This window comes from Manis javanica, chromosome 1 (genome assembly GCF_040802235.1).
Source record: "Manis javanica isolate MJ-LG chromosome 1, MJ_LKY, whole genome shotgun sequence".
Taxonomy (NCBI): domain Eukaryota; kingdom Metazoa; phylum Chordata; class Mammalia; order Pholidota; family Manidae; genus Manis; species Manis javanica.
In genome coordinates, this window is record NC_133156.1 from 204,655,678 (window position 1) to 204,669,622 (window position 13,945).

The window sequence follows — 13,945 nt, forward strand, 5'->3', positions numbered from 1 at the left end:
TTTTGCCTTGGCATGTGAACATGGTGGAAAGCCACCATGAATCATAGGGACAAGAGTGACACCCCAGAGAGAGCAGAGCCAAGGTTTCCATCTGTGAACAGTTACATGTGAAAACAGAACATCCACCTTGTAGAAGCAGTGCTGTTTTGGATTGGTGACACACACTCAAACCTATCTCCTAATGCCACACTACCCAACCCTTACCAGGCACCCCATTCAAAGCATTCAGCTATTGTTCTCAGAGTTCTCTGTGGGCTGAATATCTAGGACACTGTCCAGAGAAGAAAGGCTAATGTTCAAAATATTGAAGGGTATGTGTTTATGCTGATATTTCCAAATTGAAGTACAAGCTTCAGGAAAGTCTTTAACCTTCCTTGGAATTACCAGAACATACTAGCATCCTGAGCATAAGGCAGCATGTCTGAGAAACGCAAGTAGGCTTGTGAAATGCAAAAACATTTTCATGTGCTCATGGCAGTAAACAAGATACATCATTAAAACAAAAAGCTTGGGAGAGCCTGAGTAGGCAATATACAGTTTGGAATTAGATCACCGTGTTACTGACACCCTCCTTGAAGTTGGTGAAGCACCCACTGGGGGTGCAGCTTTCTACTCCAGGTACATGAAGGCCTGGTGGGGGCTGGGACCCCAGAGTGCCCCTTAGGAGCCATTGTGGTTCCATGTCTTGGAATACAGGGGAATCTGCCTCAGAGAAGACTTTATTATTCCTCTGGATTTTTCTTCCTACTTAAGATGAAACAAGCTGACCATGGAGCATGCCCCCCCCCAAACATCCCTAGCATCCTAAAGGACCCTGAAATGCTGCTAACAGGGGTAATATTTGCATTATTAAAATACTCCCCTGCCTAGCCTTTCTGTGAAGCCTGGTCCAATTTCCCCCCAGTTCAGAACCTGTGGTGGGAGAGTGGGGGAGCACCGCATACTAATGTGTCCATGTGTGAAATCCGTGCAGTGGGAAACCCTGGGTTCCCGGCTGAGCATGTTCGAGCTCTGATTTGCAAAATCAGCAAGTCCCAGGAACTAATGATCTACTTTTGGTCTCTTCTCCATCTGTCCTGAGGCAAGGCTATTGGCACCACACCCCTGCCAGAGAGGGGACAGAGAGCAGGGCAGTCAGAAAAATGGTGAGGCCCTCTCGGGCAGCCGTCTACCAAGGGCATCCTGGCCCCGTGCACTTACTCCCTCACCTGCCTTCTCATTGTGTTGCCATTGCGCATTGTATCCCATTCAGGCACACCTCTGGCCTCAATTCTCTTTCTTCACTCTAACCCACCTCTCACATGGCCATTGGATCACATGCTCAGACACCCCAGCCCTTGCCATCCTGTAGTCGACCAGCAGGGATGCTCACTGTCGGTGCGATGGTGCTTTGACCTCCACCAAGACCACAGCGGCTGGAGCAGAAACCGAGCGCCATTCACTGAGCACCTGCTGCGTGCCCCTTACCGCACTGACTGCCCCACACAGAGCTCATTTTAGGTCAGGATGGAAGTAGTGAGCTGGCGTCAGCACCCAGCCCTGTGTGACCCCGAAGCTGCCTGCCTCCTCACCACTACCTGACCCTCAAACTCCACAGTGGCAGGGGTGCCACTTACCTATGAGGGCTTATTAACTGAATGGTGACCTCAGTGTTACCAGCCCTCTACCTTCAATGAACTCTACCACACCTGACTGTCCTGTGGGCCGCCATACCTCCCCTCTTCTCTAGCAAGTCTGTGAGCTCTCCTGGGTTTGAGTCCTAATTTCACTCAGGCGATGGTGGACAAGAGGGATGGGCCTGTTTTTGAGACTAGGAAGCTACCTACCTATGCAGTCTTCCCTCAAATCCTCTCATATCTGTATTTGCTGCCAGTGAGCTTCTCCCTCTCTTTGGTGGAGAAGGAAACTCACAGCCAGATTCTGTGACTTTTCTCAGGCCAAGGACAGAAAACACAGGTGGAAATAGAGCTCCAGGTTCTTGATCCCCAGGCCTTTCCATGAGTACTATAGTCTGTGTGCGCCTTGTCCCCAGACTTGTCCCCTTGTCCTCACATCCCCAACTCCCTTCTGAAGGATAGGTCATGCTCTGAGAGCCTTGTGGCCTACAGGTGTGTGTACAGGTGTCACTGGGGCTGCATATACGCACCAGCCTGGAGCCAGATCTGTTCCAGCGTGGTCCACAGCTGCATGGGGCCCTGCTTCAGGACTGAGCTGGGCATGGTCAGTTCTGACATGGCCTCCTCCAGCCGGGAGGCTGCAATGGACGATGCCCGTAGAGAGCCTGCAGAGTAGGATGGGAGGTGCTGAGCGGCGGAGCGGGAGCACTGTGTGCTGCGGGGTCCAGGAAGAGTGACTGCCCGGCCCCACCAAGAGAGCAGGCACACTGAGTTGGGGCAGGGCAGCAAGGCCGGGCAGCTGCGCAGCAGCTCACAGACCTACCAGGAAGGGCCCACCTCGTACCCTCACCCAGGGCTGCAGTCAGGCAGCAAGCTCACTCCTCAAAGTCTGTTCCTAGGACTGCTCGCTCTAATCCAAAGATAGACCTGATACCAAAGATAGACCTGAGCATCCAACCATAGGGAGGGATCAAGAATCTCTGAGAGTATAATCACACTAGACTGTGCAGTCATTAAAATAACAATGCACAGATATGGATGTCAATGTGGAAAGATGTTTACATTATACAGTAGCTGAAAAGATTCAGATTGGCAGAGTGTGATCATACTTTTATAAAAAAATATGGGCATAGAAAAAAGTCTGAAGACCATTTATTAAGGTTGGGTAGTGAAATTTTGGATGATTTTTCTTGTCTTCCTTTTGCTATTTTTACTTGCTGTTTTCACAAGTGCGTATTACTGTTTCTTATGCAGGAAGGGCCCATTTGAGGCTGTGCTATGAAAGAATCCTGCCTAGCGGCTCAGGTCAGACTCTGTACCCTCTGAGGGTGGTCAGACCCCACCCTCTCCTTGTGGCAGTTCTGGGTGACATGGATGCTGATTCAGGATACATAAGTCATTGACATTTTCAACTCACATTCAGGGAAAATGCCAGCACTTTCTCTCCCTCTCTGAGAGGCAATAAAGGGTCCAATAAGCTCCGGAGACCTCAGGGCAAACCACAGGTGATTGGAGTTTGTAAGACGAGGACACACTGAGTCCTATTAATTTGTTCATGGCCCTTCCCTCTTTAACTGCAAGGGCACCACGCCCTCCGAGCAGTCAGCAGCTGCACTTTGTGGGCAGTACTCCTTAGGCAGGTGCTGGGCTTGGCATCGGGAACCAGCTCTTTCACTTGACAGTGAAGGCACAACTTGGTTCATGTCCACAGAATTGGAAAAAAGGAGCAATGCCACTAAATACAACTCCCTCACACTTTGATTTCTGTGACTAATTCTGCTTGTGTCTTTGAGGAAGGTAGTCACTCTAATCAAGTCCTCCGTTGAAAGAGTTGGCCTTAGGCTTAGAGTTGTAAGTGTAAGTTCAGCCTTTCTAATTGACTCAAAAGGACATCACAGGGGCGGACCTTGGCCTCCAGCTCTAGCCTAAGGGGAAATGGTTCCTGAGCACCCCAGCCCTCACATCCTACCCCACTCCCCTGCCCAGGAGGTGAGCCCCTCCCTTGCCTACTCCAGCTGCCTACTTCCAGTGCAAAGCCCAGATGGGCCTTGAAAGACACTGGAGGGCTTCTCCTTAGCACAAGGCCCTTGGAGTGGGCAGCAGACAGAGGAGTGGGTGAGTTTGGCCAGGCTGGGCAGACGCAACGCTCTCTGATCAGCTCAGGCTGGGAGAGAGAGCTGTGGGCCCCCATGGATGGCTGCCCACAGGGCACCTTCTTACCGGAGTCTGCGTCATGGGCATCCGGCAAAGTCAGGTGCATGCCACTCTGTTTCTTCAGGGTGAGGCCCTCACCGAGGCTGCCATCTTTTTCCAGGCCTCTGGAAGGCAAGGGAGGGCCAGGCCCTGGTGAGGTGGAGGGCTGGCAGGGAGAGGGGCAGCCTCATGCCAGGACCAATCAGGAAGGATGGACACAACCAGAGCTGCAGGACAGATCATAGCTCAGCTTGGGATTCTAGAATCTGGCTCACCCAAGACATAATGTTACTCCCCATGACACACACACACACACACACCATACGCACGCTGCCCGCTGTGTACCCGTGGAGCTATTAGTTTTACCATTCCCTAATGCCACCACATTTTGTCCCCAAAGCTACATGCTAGCTTATGCCACTGTCACCAAGAATATTCTCCCTGTTATTCTCAGTCCATCCCAAGCCACACCCTTCAGAACCCAGCCCGAGTTCTGCTCATCCATCTAGAAAGCCTCCTATAGCCCCTGCCCCTCCTGCCACCTTCCTTCCCTGCTCTTGGTCAGCGGGGATCCTGGCACCACGTATCTCCCTTTCCATCTGTTCCCTCCTCTAAAATGGTGATGCTAGAAGCTCCCCCAGGCTAGTGCGAGGTTTTCTCTGCCCTTCGTTGCCCTCACAATATCGGTTAGAGTGCCAGGCACACAGGCACTGTAGACTGGCTTCCAAGGAAAGCCTGGTCTTTGCAGTTTACCAGAAGTGCCCCAGCCACCTCCCAGGGAAGGAGGCCAGAAGCCACGCTCTGCCTCAGGCACCCTACTTCAGGCTACCAGAGTGACTCCAGGGGGGCCCTGGGCAGGCAGATGAGTAAGTATGGGGATCCCATCCCCCTGCCCCATTCCCCAGTTTGCTGCAGCTCCCACAATGCCAGGGAGGCCCTTCTTTTCTCAGGGTGGGAGGTGGGAGGAGCCACCACTCTGGGGCACACATAGCACCCAGCTGCCCTGCCCATGGCCAGTGATGCCCGTGCCTATTGAACCTGCTAACTGGGTACGCCTAGGGAGGACTGAGGTGGAAAGGGCAGGAGAGGAAGTGGGTCCAGCCTGGGGTCAGAGGCTCCCTTCAGAGGAGCGCCAAGACGATGGTGCCACAAAGAATCTGGGGCCCAGGGGTCCCTGCCATCCTAACTCAGGCTCCCACTGCCCTAAACTTGGGCCTATGGGTACACAGCCATTGTCATGGGCAATAGAGGAAACTAACTACAAGAACACAGTGGGTCAGGGCTGGTCCCTTCCCTCTCCCACCCTTGTCCCACTCCCCATCACCCAGCTGCGGTGCCAAAGAGCCACAGACACTGGGATAAAACCACAGGGCCACCCCTTCTTAGCTGTGTGACACTCAGCAGAGCTACTTAACCTTTCTAGGTCTTGGTTTTCTCATCTTGAAATGAGCATGGTTATTGTGTGAGGCAAATGAGCATGAGAATGTTGATTCCCAAGGTTATGGTGAGGAGTACATGAAATAATGTGGGCAGGTGATGGCAAGTGCTGGCCTGGAGCAGATCCACAGAGAGCTTCTGGTCCCACCTTCCCTCCCAGCCCCCGAAGGGGCCTCTCCTAGGGCTCTAGAAACAGCCTGTCTCAGGCAGCTCTTGCCACTTGGTTCATGGCCAACATACAACATTGCTACTCCCTGGAAGAACCTGACAGCTACATGGGGAGAAGAGAGTTGAAGATGAGCAAGTAGCAAAGGCCTAGATTAGAAGAAGTGAGCAGAAGCATCAGACCCTGGTGACGGGGCATCTGAGCAGGGCCTATGGGGCAGTGTGGGCTGGCCCAGGGAGCAGAGGAAGGAGGTATGCCAGGGGCACAGCAGGAGGTGGGACTACTGGGTGGGGCAGGGTAGGCCAGACCTTTAGGCTGCGGATTCTGGTCTTGGTCCTTGGCCACCCCCAAATGAGATTTTATAAGCCCTAGTTTCTGCTCTGTAGCTCTAGGTTCAGGAAGAAGGCTCCTTATTTCTGGAAAAGCTGGGAGGGTATTGGATCCAGCCCATAGTTTGCTCCAGGCCAGCCTCACTGAGCCCCACTTCATCTTGCATGGGGGAGTTGCAGGAGGTTCACTAGTGGAGGTACCTAGGGGCTTCCTGTTGTGAGGAGATCTGCCAGGTCCTCAGATCAGAGACGAGTGTGTGGGCAGTGACTTGAAATGGCTCCAAAGGCAGCCCCACAGTTCTGCTGCTTAGAGGGGAGGTATAGGCCAGGCCCCACATGCCAGGAAACGAGGCTGTAGCTCAGAGAGGCCTCACCAAGAGAGCAGGCCAACCAGCCAAGGCATGGTCCCTGCCAGCTGCAGGGACAGCTCCTTTCTGCAAGGGGAGCTAGGATGTACACCTGCCCATGTGGCCTCACCAGTGAGCAGCAGAGTGAGGGGCATCTAAACACAGGTCCCCCTCACACCAGAATCTGGCCCTCAACCTCACATCACCCAGCTGCCAGGCAGCAATCCATTCTCTTTCTGAAAAGTCTCTCAGCCCAGACCCTCCTTCTGGCAGCTTCTACCACTGGTCCTGCTCTGCCCTGGAATCTCCCAAGCCCAAAGCTTTGCAAAGAGAGGGCTGACCCTATCCTGCCCAAGGGATTTTAGTCCACGGATTACCCTGGGTCCTCCTTTGTAAATTTCACCATTCATGACATGCCTCTGGGGATTGTGAAAGCCTTTTGGGATCCCAGAGTCTCTGTGAAAATGCAAATACATCCCCCAGAATGGCGTCACTGGGGCTTTGGGGAGATGACACTGCTAACAATGCCAGAGGAGGGAGGAGTTGGGGATCAGAGGACCAGGAGGAGGCAGTGCTCCCACCTACCGAACAAGGCCCTTTGCTGCTTTGGGTTGCATGGGCTGAGTTTCAGGGCCCCTGTGTATTTGAGCAAAGACTTTCTGCAGATTCAGCCTGGATATGAGCGCCCTACTTTGGCCTGGAGAAAGTCCAGAGCCCAGGCTGGGGACTGTAGCTGGAAACAGGACTCACAGAGACAGTGAGTGAGTAGAGCTGAGGGCCCTTCAGGATCTCCGCTTCCTCCTCCTCTCCCAGCTTCCAAATGGAACCAGGAAAGAAGTGACAGATCCCAGGGGTTGGCACTCAGGAGACTCGGGTTTAAGCCCCAAACACTATCACTTACCAGGCCAGTGGCTCTGGCCAATTACACAAGATCCCCAAGTCTCAGTTTCCCCTTGAGGTGAGAAGACATAAACAGCAACCCTAGCACCTGGCCCAGATGCTCAATAATGACTTCTCTTCCTTCCTACCCCTCTGAACTTCAGTTTCCTTAACAGGTATGTACTTCTCAGAAGATTGTCAAAAGGCTAAAATTAGCCCACAGTTGTAAAAGGTCCCAGGAGCAGTAAGTTCCACACTGTGATTCGAACATCTTCACTGCCCTCCACCCCAGCAGGCATGCGGCCACTCAGCTGTGGGCTGTTGCCCTGGCACCCATCAGCTGCTGGTACTGCCCTCCACCCTCTGACAACCCCAGGGACAAGCCAGCCACTCACCCCAGCTGGGAGAAGCTATACAGTGTCTGCCACAGCCGCAGCATTTGTCTGCAGGTCACAAGCGCTTCCTCTGGGCCTTTCAGTACCTGCTCCAGCTTCACCTTGGTGAACATCAGGCTGTGGAGAGGCAGAACAGTAGTTAGCTAGTTAGCAGGCCGCTGCGAGGGCCCCCTTTCCCCTGGCTTTCCTCCTAGGCTGTCACTCCAAGGGATTCTGCCCCACTCCTGTCCATACCGCCTAGCCACTTCTCCCGATCATACACTATGTCCCCGCCCTCTGCTCCTCACCCCAGCCAGATGAACTCGTCTTGCTTTGCTCCCCCGACCCATGTCCTCAGCACCTGGTCCTCACTGAATAGGCAGCTATCTTTATATTGACAGCCCACAGGCCACAACAGGGCTTTGTATAAGAGACAGATCCAGAAGACAACTCTCAATCAAGGAATGTAGTTGAGCAAGGGATTGGTTAAAAAAAAAAAGGTCACCTAGGGTGCACAATTCTGTTTCCTATGCTGGTGCTCAATCAACAGCTCCTAAATTGAATCACAAACTTTGTTTCCTGATGCTGGATACACAAGGATGTGTTTTACTTTATCAAAGCTTTCTTCACTGAATGTACTAAAATAGCCAGCTTCCCTTATCTATTCAATAGGATCAAAGTGACATGAAGTCCTATTCAGTCACCATTTAGGAACACAGCTACTGTGCAAAGGGAGAGAGCAGCTTCAGAATCTCTTTCAACCTGAAAACCAGTTCTGTGAGGTAACAACAGTGAGGGGATGTGGCCCTGGGGGGCTGGGAGGAGAGAGAAAGGCTGGACCACAGGAGGGGGCTGACTGCTCCCTTCGCCACCTGAACGCAGCAGGGACAGGCGGAACACTGGCTCACCAGGATGGGAGCGGGGGTCCTGCACACCTGCTGCACCAGGTGTTGCCTCTAATTGTTGGGCAGGTCGGGGGTATTGGGAGGGGCAAGGCAGCTTGTGACACTTAGGAGGTTCAAGGCCATGGCTATTTACCAATGTATGGCAGTATTGCTGTCTTTTTACCGTGGGTACTGTCAGGCCCTCTGATGCATATCAGCTGCCTGCACAGCCCGTGGAGAACTTGGCCGAGCCACTGAGGCCCAAACTAGGTTGTGACTCCTGGTTCTCACTGGATGGTGAGCAGTGAGGCCCTTGTATTTCCAGCACTGATGTTGGGCAACCCCACACGAAGGTTAGGCCTCAAACATGCCCATTGCTTGGTGGTTCTGCAGCTCACCTGAGGTTGGCACACAGGGCCTTTGGCAGCTGAGTCCTGCACCTTTGACAGGGTGCATCCTCCTGATGTGAGACTACAGCAAGGGCAGGCCCCACACGGGGAGGCCAGCCTCTGCCTGGCAGCTTTCCCCTCTGGCCTCCCTCACTTGGGGCCTTGGCCTGGCCTGAAACCTGACCTCCAGCTCACTCTGCTCCTTTCTTCTCACACCTTATTTTTCTTAGATTGTGACTTATTGGCAGAGAACAAAGATCGGGATGGAATTTGTCCCAGTTCTTTTTTCAGAGGGGGGGTTTTGGGTTCTGAGCAAGCACTATTTTTCTTGCTCACTTTTCCTCAAAAATGCCATGTGCCTCTCCTGCCTCTGCAAAAACCTCTTCCCCTTTTCCCCAGGCCTTTCCTCTCCTCTCCATTTTCATTGATCTCCAAGCCTGACTTTAAATCCTACCTCCCCAGGAAGCCTTCCCACCACTCAGGATGCCTTGTGCCCTTCTTAGAACATCTACTAATGAATTTCCCAGTTGGCCTATGGGGTCCTGAGAGCAGAAACCCTGGTCCCCACGTTGTGGACCACGTGGGCAGGAACGTGGTCTCAGCACTCGGGCATGCAGCTTCTGGGGTAAAACTGGTCCTGCTATCTCTACTCTCCTCAGTCCCTAGATTCCTGAAGGGTCTAACATGCCACAACTATTTGGAGACTTTGTTCTAGGAATATGAAGTAGAAGATACAATTTCTGCCTTCAAGGTAACAATCAGCACTAAAAATGACAAATTGCCCAAAGAATCAAGTGCTGTGTTTTTGAATCAGATTCAGTGCAAGGAAAGAACAAATAAGGAGGCTTGCTGGGGCTGGTGTTTGATGAAAAGGAGCATGGGGTGCTAAAGGGTTGGGAGGTGGTGGTGCCCAGCAGCTGAGTAGCAGGTGTTAGTGAGGATAGAGAGGGCTGGGAACATCCAGACTCAAGTCCATTCCAAGGCTGCCCTTCCCCTCAGGCGGCCAGAGCAGCAGAGCGCCCTGGGCAGGGGGACTCCCACTGGGCTGGGCTGGTTTGCTGCTTAGACCAGCCCTGCAGCATCCCCCTGGCACCCAATCTCTCCAACACACTCCTCTCTGCTGGGCTCCTCCCGCTGCTTGCTCCCCACATCCCAGATAGCCCAATGGGTCCATGGCAGGCCTAACCACACCATGTGCCTGGTACGGAAGTGGCTGAAGGCTGAGCTGGCCTAAGTGACTTCTACCAGGCAGGCTGTTATCCTACCGGCTGCTGACATTCCATTAGCATGAGTGATCTAGGGTGGAATTTCTCAACCCAACCACATCCTTTCCAGGCTGGGGCAAGAGCTTCAACAGATACCGGCTGGTCAGATCCTTCACTCCTGAATTCCTGAGAGGCTCCAGATTAGCTCCTGAGATTTCCTTGGTCCCATAGTTCAGCACTGCCAGAAAGATCTTCCTCAAAAAAAGAACCTTGCCCTGACTGTCCATGACATCAATCCAAATGCATCTATGCAGCCACCTTCCATTCTCGCCATGCCTCCCCATGACCTTGGGCACCCCTGTGCTGCTCACACAGGTATTAGCAGCTCCCTGAACTAGAAGACAGCTCCTGGAATCATTCGTGATCTGCTTCATGCTGTCACCCCTCCTAGGACTCATCCTTCCCCTCCAACATCTGGCCAACTCCTAACCAGATGTGACCCTCTGACTTTCCATGTGTCCCCATGGGGCTGTACATATGTCCCCTCCAGGACAGCCTTCACTGGGTTGGGATGTGGCACACCTGTTGGCATGCCTCTAATTCACCCCTGAACTGCCCCCCAGCAAGGGATCTGCAAACAGCTCCTCTCCCTCCAAAGGAGCAACTCTAAGACCAAACCTCTGGCTTTGCTGGAGCACAGGGCTTCCTCTCCATCTGATCTGCCAGGATGAGTGTCCCAGTACTTCAAATAACAGTATGAGAATATTAGGCTTCCTGGGTAATGGCTGTTTTGCTGGCCTCAGACCCTGCATGGTGACGTCACTCAGAGTGGACAGACACGGGCCCAGGAGTGAGAAACCCAGGGCCCTGAAGCGGGGGGCTGCTGGCAGTCGGGGCTGGGGAGTAGATGAGGCAAGGCTGGGCTCCCCACCCTACTCACAAGCCCAGCCCTTGGCATTCCTATTTTATACACTGATTCTGAAGTGTCATTTGTAGAAAGGGTTCTGAGACTTTAAAAAAAGCCCACTATTTTAATCCAGTGGTTCCAGTGACCATCTGAGAAACCCCAATGTGACCACCCATGCCCTTCTCTGAAGGTTCAGGACAGCCTTTAGTTAGCACTTAATTACACACTGTATAGACAGTATGTAGTATACACATATGTGTGTGTATATATATTTATACATATTTATTTATTTATCTTTTTTGCTACAAAGGCCTAAGAGTTTAACAATGAACATAAACTCAAATTAAGTATTTCTGAATTATGGTGTCTGGAAACAGTCTGCTGCCAGTTATGCCTACAGATGGTGATACCACCATGTATCTTGTCCAGTGTCCTGTTGTGCGTCCCCACCTGGATGGCAGGTACATGCTGGGCAGGACCCCACCTCCCTCCACATCAACAATCCCCCTGGCCTTTCCAGTGCCTGGCCCGAGCTGAGCGCACAGTGTCTGCCAGTACTGTCAAAATGTGTGTTGTGACAACCATCCGGCCTCACTCAGGGTCTTGTGAACCATGTTGAATCAGAGTAATTTCTGCCACCACCACTTCCCACTGCCGGGTCCTGGCTAGTAGGCAGGAGAAGAATCTGTTCACCTGATGCCTCATAACTGCTGAGTGGGCTGGACTCACGTAGCCAACAAGCAAAGTGTTCCAGGGCCTGGGGAGGAGCAGGGCATTCTGGGCACAACATGAAGGCATCCAGCTCCTTGCCACTTGGGATCTTTATCCCAGAGGGTGATCACCCAGGCAGAGCTTAGAGTACAACTGAGGAGTGTCTGTGAGACGGGAAGCCTGGTGTGCCAGAATCTAGCAGCCCTCTAACACTCTGACAAAAGCTATTCTGGGAGAGGAACGGCCGTTTTGCTGGCCTCAGATCCTGCAGGGTGACGCCACTCAGAGTGGACAGACACAGGCCCAGGAGTGAGAAGCCTAGCCAAAATCACAGCCGTGTTGCTGCCCAGCTGGGAAATGGGAGTGAAGAGTGCTGCTCCGTGTGCCCAGGGACCCCCACAGGACGAACGGCAGCAGCTGAGGAGCCCACAGCCGTGTTCCAGCACAGGCCTGCCCAAAGCTCAGGGAAGGCAGGGCCTCCTGCTCTGAAAGTGCAGGCCCAGCAGACCCCAACATGCAGTTCCTAGGCCAGGGCCTCGGAAGGCTCTCAGAAAGCCCCTGAGCTTCACAGCATGTTTGCAAGGCCAGTGGTCCTCTTAGTGGCTCCCAGGACCTAGGATAGGCATGAGAAAGGAAAAAGGAAGAGCAATGGAGGGGATGGACAAAGCCACAGCAGAGTGTGACTGGGTGAAGCAACCTTGGCTGTAAGCCCCTCTTGCAAGCACTTTCCTGTTTTTAAGTTATGGAAGCCCAGGTGGAATGAACACTGAATGCCCTTTCCATCCATGTCATTGCACCTGAAGGCAGATGTGAAAGTGAGCATTGTCTCTGGGGAAGGAACAAGGATCTGTGCAAACATGCCATGTGCTCTGGCCCACCATGGAGGCGGGGTTGCTGCAGCTGCAGGAAGGGAAGTCTCAGGTCCTGGACTCTGCAGTCCTGCCCAGCCAACATGGCACGTGTGCCCTGGTCCTAGCAGGGAGGTCCAGTGCAGCCACAAGCCTACTCATGCCCTCCCCGAGAACACCACTAGAGCCACCAGACCAGGCTCTGTGCTCCCTCAGCTACTATCCTTACCGCACACCTCATCTACTATTATACTTCTGTCAAGGCAGGGGTACCTGCCACCTTCATCATCATCTGCACGTCCAGCACCCTACTGGGCACAAAGAGGTGCTCACCGATGGGAACAGAGCCAGTTGACCAGTGAAACCTCTCAGCCTCACACAGTCTGTCTATCTGCATCTGGGCTGGCCTTCCTCCCATGGGGGAAAGCAGACGCCAGCCTGGATGTCTCTGGATGTCGCCACGGGTCATCACCTTTGCTAGTCTTGTCAATTGTCGGGCCAGTGGCTGATGGTAGAGGCCCCCAGGGAATGCACAGGTCAGCCTGGCATCTGCCTTCTCTTCCTGGCCCCTGCCTGGTCTGCACTCCTGGGGCAGCGTCAGCCTGCTAATTATCTGTCAAAACGATTAGGACCTGGAGCTGTTCCCATTTGAGGCAAAGACAGATCATTTCTTTCTACTGCTATAAAGAGGAAATAGATGAGGGTGAGCCTTCTCAGAACTGGGTAAGCATGAGCATTTCCAAAAATTCTCTTTTTAAAAAGAATTATTTTGTATACAGAGGATGTGTTTGTGACAATGGCTCTGGCTAAGCAAGCACTGTCCTGGGGTCAGAGGTCATCTGTCCACTCCCCCTTTCCAGGAGGTTCCGATCATTCTCCCCATGTCCCTTCCCCAGCTGCTCACCCCGGCACCCCACGCCTGGCGCAGGGAGATATTTGCAGAGCAGGGCTGGCTGCAGGAAAGGACACGGGCTGTGTGGGCGGCAAGCCCAATGGGTAACATGATTTTCATGTTCCTGAAAGCAGCAGCCTATGAAACTACTCAGTGCCTGCAATAAACTCTTGAACATGGCAGCTGCCACATACCTGCAGGAGCCACCTCTGGCCCTCGGCTCAGTCCCCATCAAGTGGGAGGACACTGCTGAAATGGCCTCTGGCATCAGATGATAAGGGACACTTTCAGCTGTGTTGCTTCCTAGCAAGTATCTTCACCTCTCTGAGCTCTACCTGCTGTCTGTAAAGCAGGGACAGTAATGTCAATGCACAGGAAGGCTGTTGGGAGGACTAAGGGCCAAAGAAGCTATAAAGGCAGCCCTGGTACATGGCCAGCCCTCAACAAAGGCCAGCGGTCATCCTTAGATGGTTCGTCATTGCTGGTCTTCCCTATCAGACTTTGTGCTCAGACAGGGACCGTGCATCTTTCCTATCTTTGTATCTCCAGCATTTGACCTAATGTCACTCGACAGATCTTTGCTGAATAACAGAAGAAGGAATTTGAGTCACAAGGACTCACAGAGGCCTGGAGAGCTGCGGGCATTCCCAGGGTCAGAGAACTCCAGGAAAGTGAAGCTGCAGAGTGTCCCATGGACTCTGCGCTCTTCCGGGTCTCACTGGCCCCATCTGTGCCGGCCCTGGGAGTCTCTGCCGGATTCCTCTGGCT

General features: G+C 53.1%; 1 protein-coding gene across 2 annotated transcripts in view; it reads right to left on the bottom strand.

Annotated features, from left to right (window-relative positions):
• The window catches only part of TTC7A (tetratricopeptide repeat domain 7A), a 113,888-nt gene that overhangs the window by 21,559 nt on the left and 78,384 nt on the right, over nt 1-13,945 (bottom strand). For both annotated transcript variants that reach the window (XM_037024522.2, XM_017651042.3), the window contains 3 exons: nt 7,363-7,479; nt 3,837-3,934; nt 2,147-2,281 (listed from right to left, as the gene is read on the bottom strand). In XM_037024522.2, the coding sequence (XP_036880417.2) occupies nt 2,147-2,281; nt 3,837-3,934; nt 7,363-7,479 (350 nt within the window). The remainder of the gene's footprint in view (nt 1-2,146; nt 2,282-3,836; nt 3,935-7,362; nt 7,480-13,945) is intronic.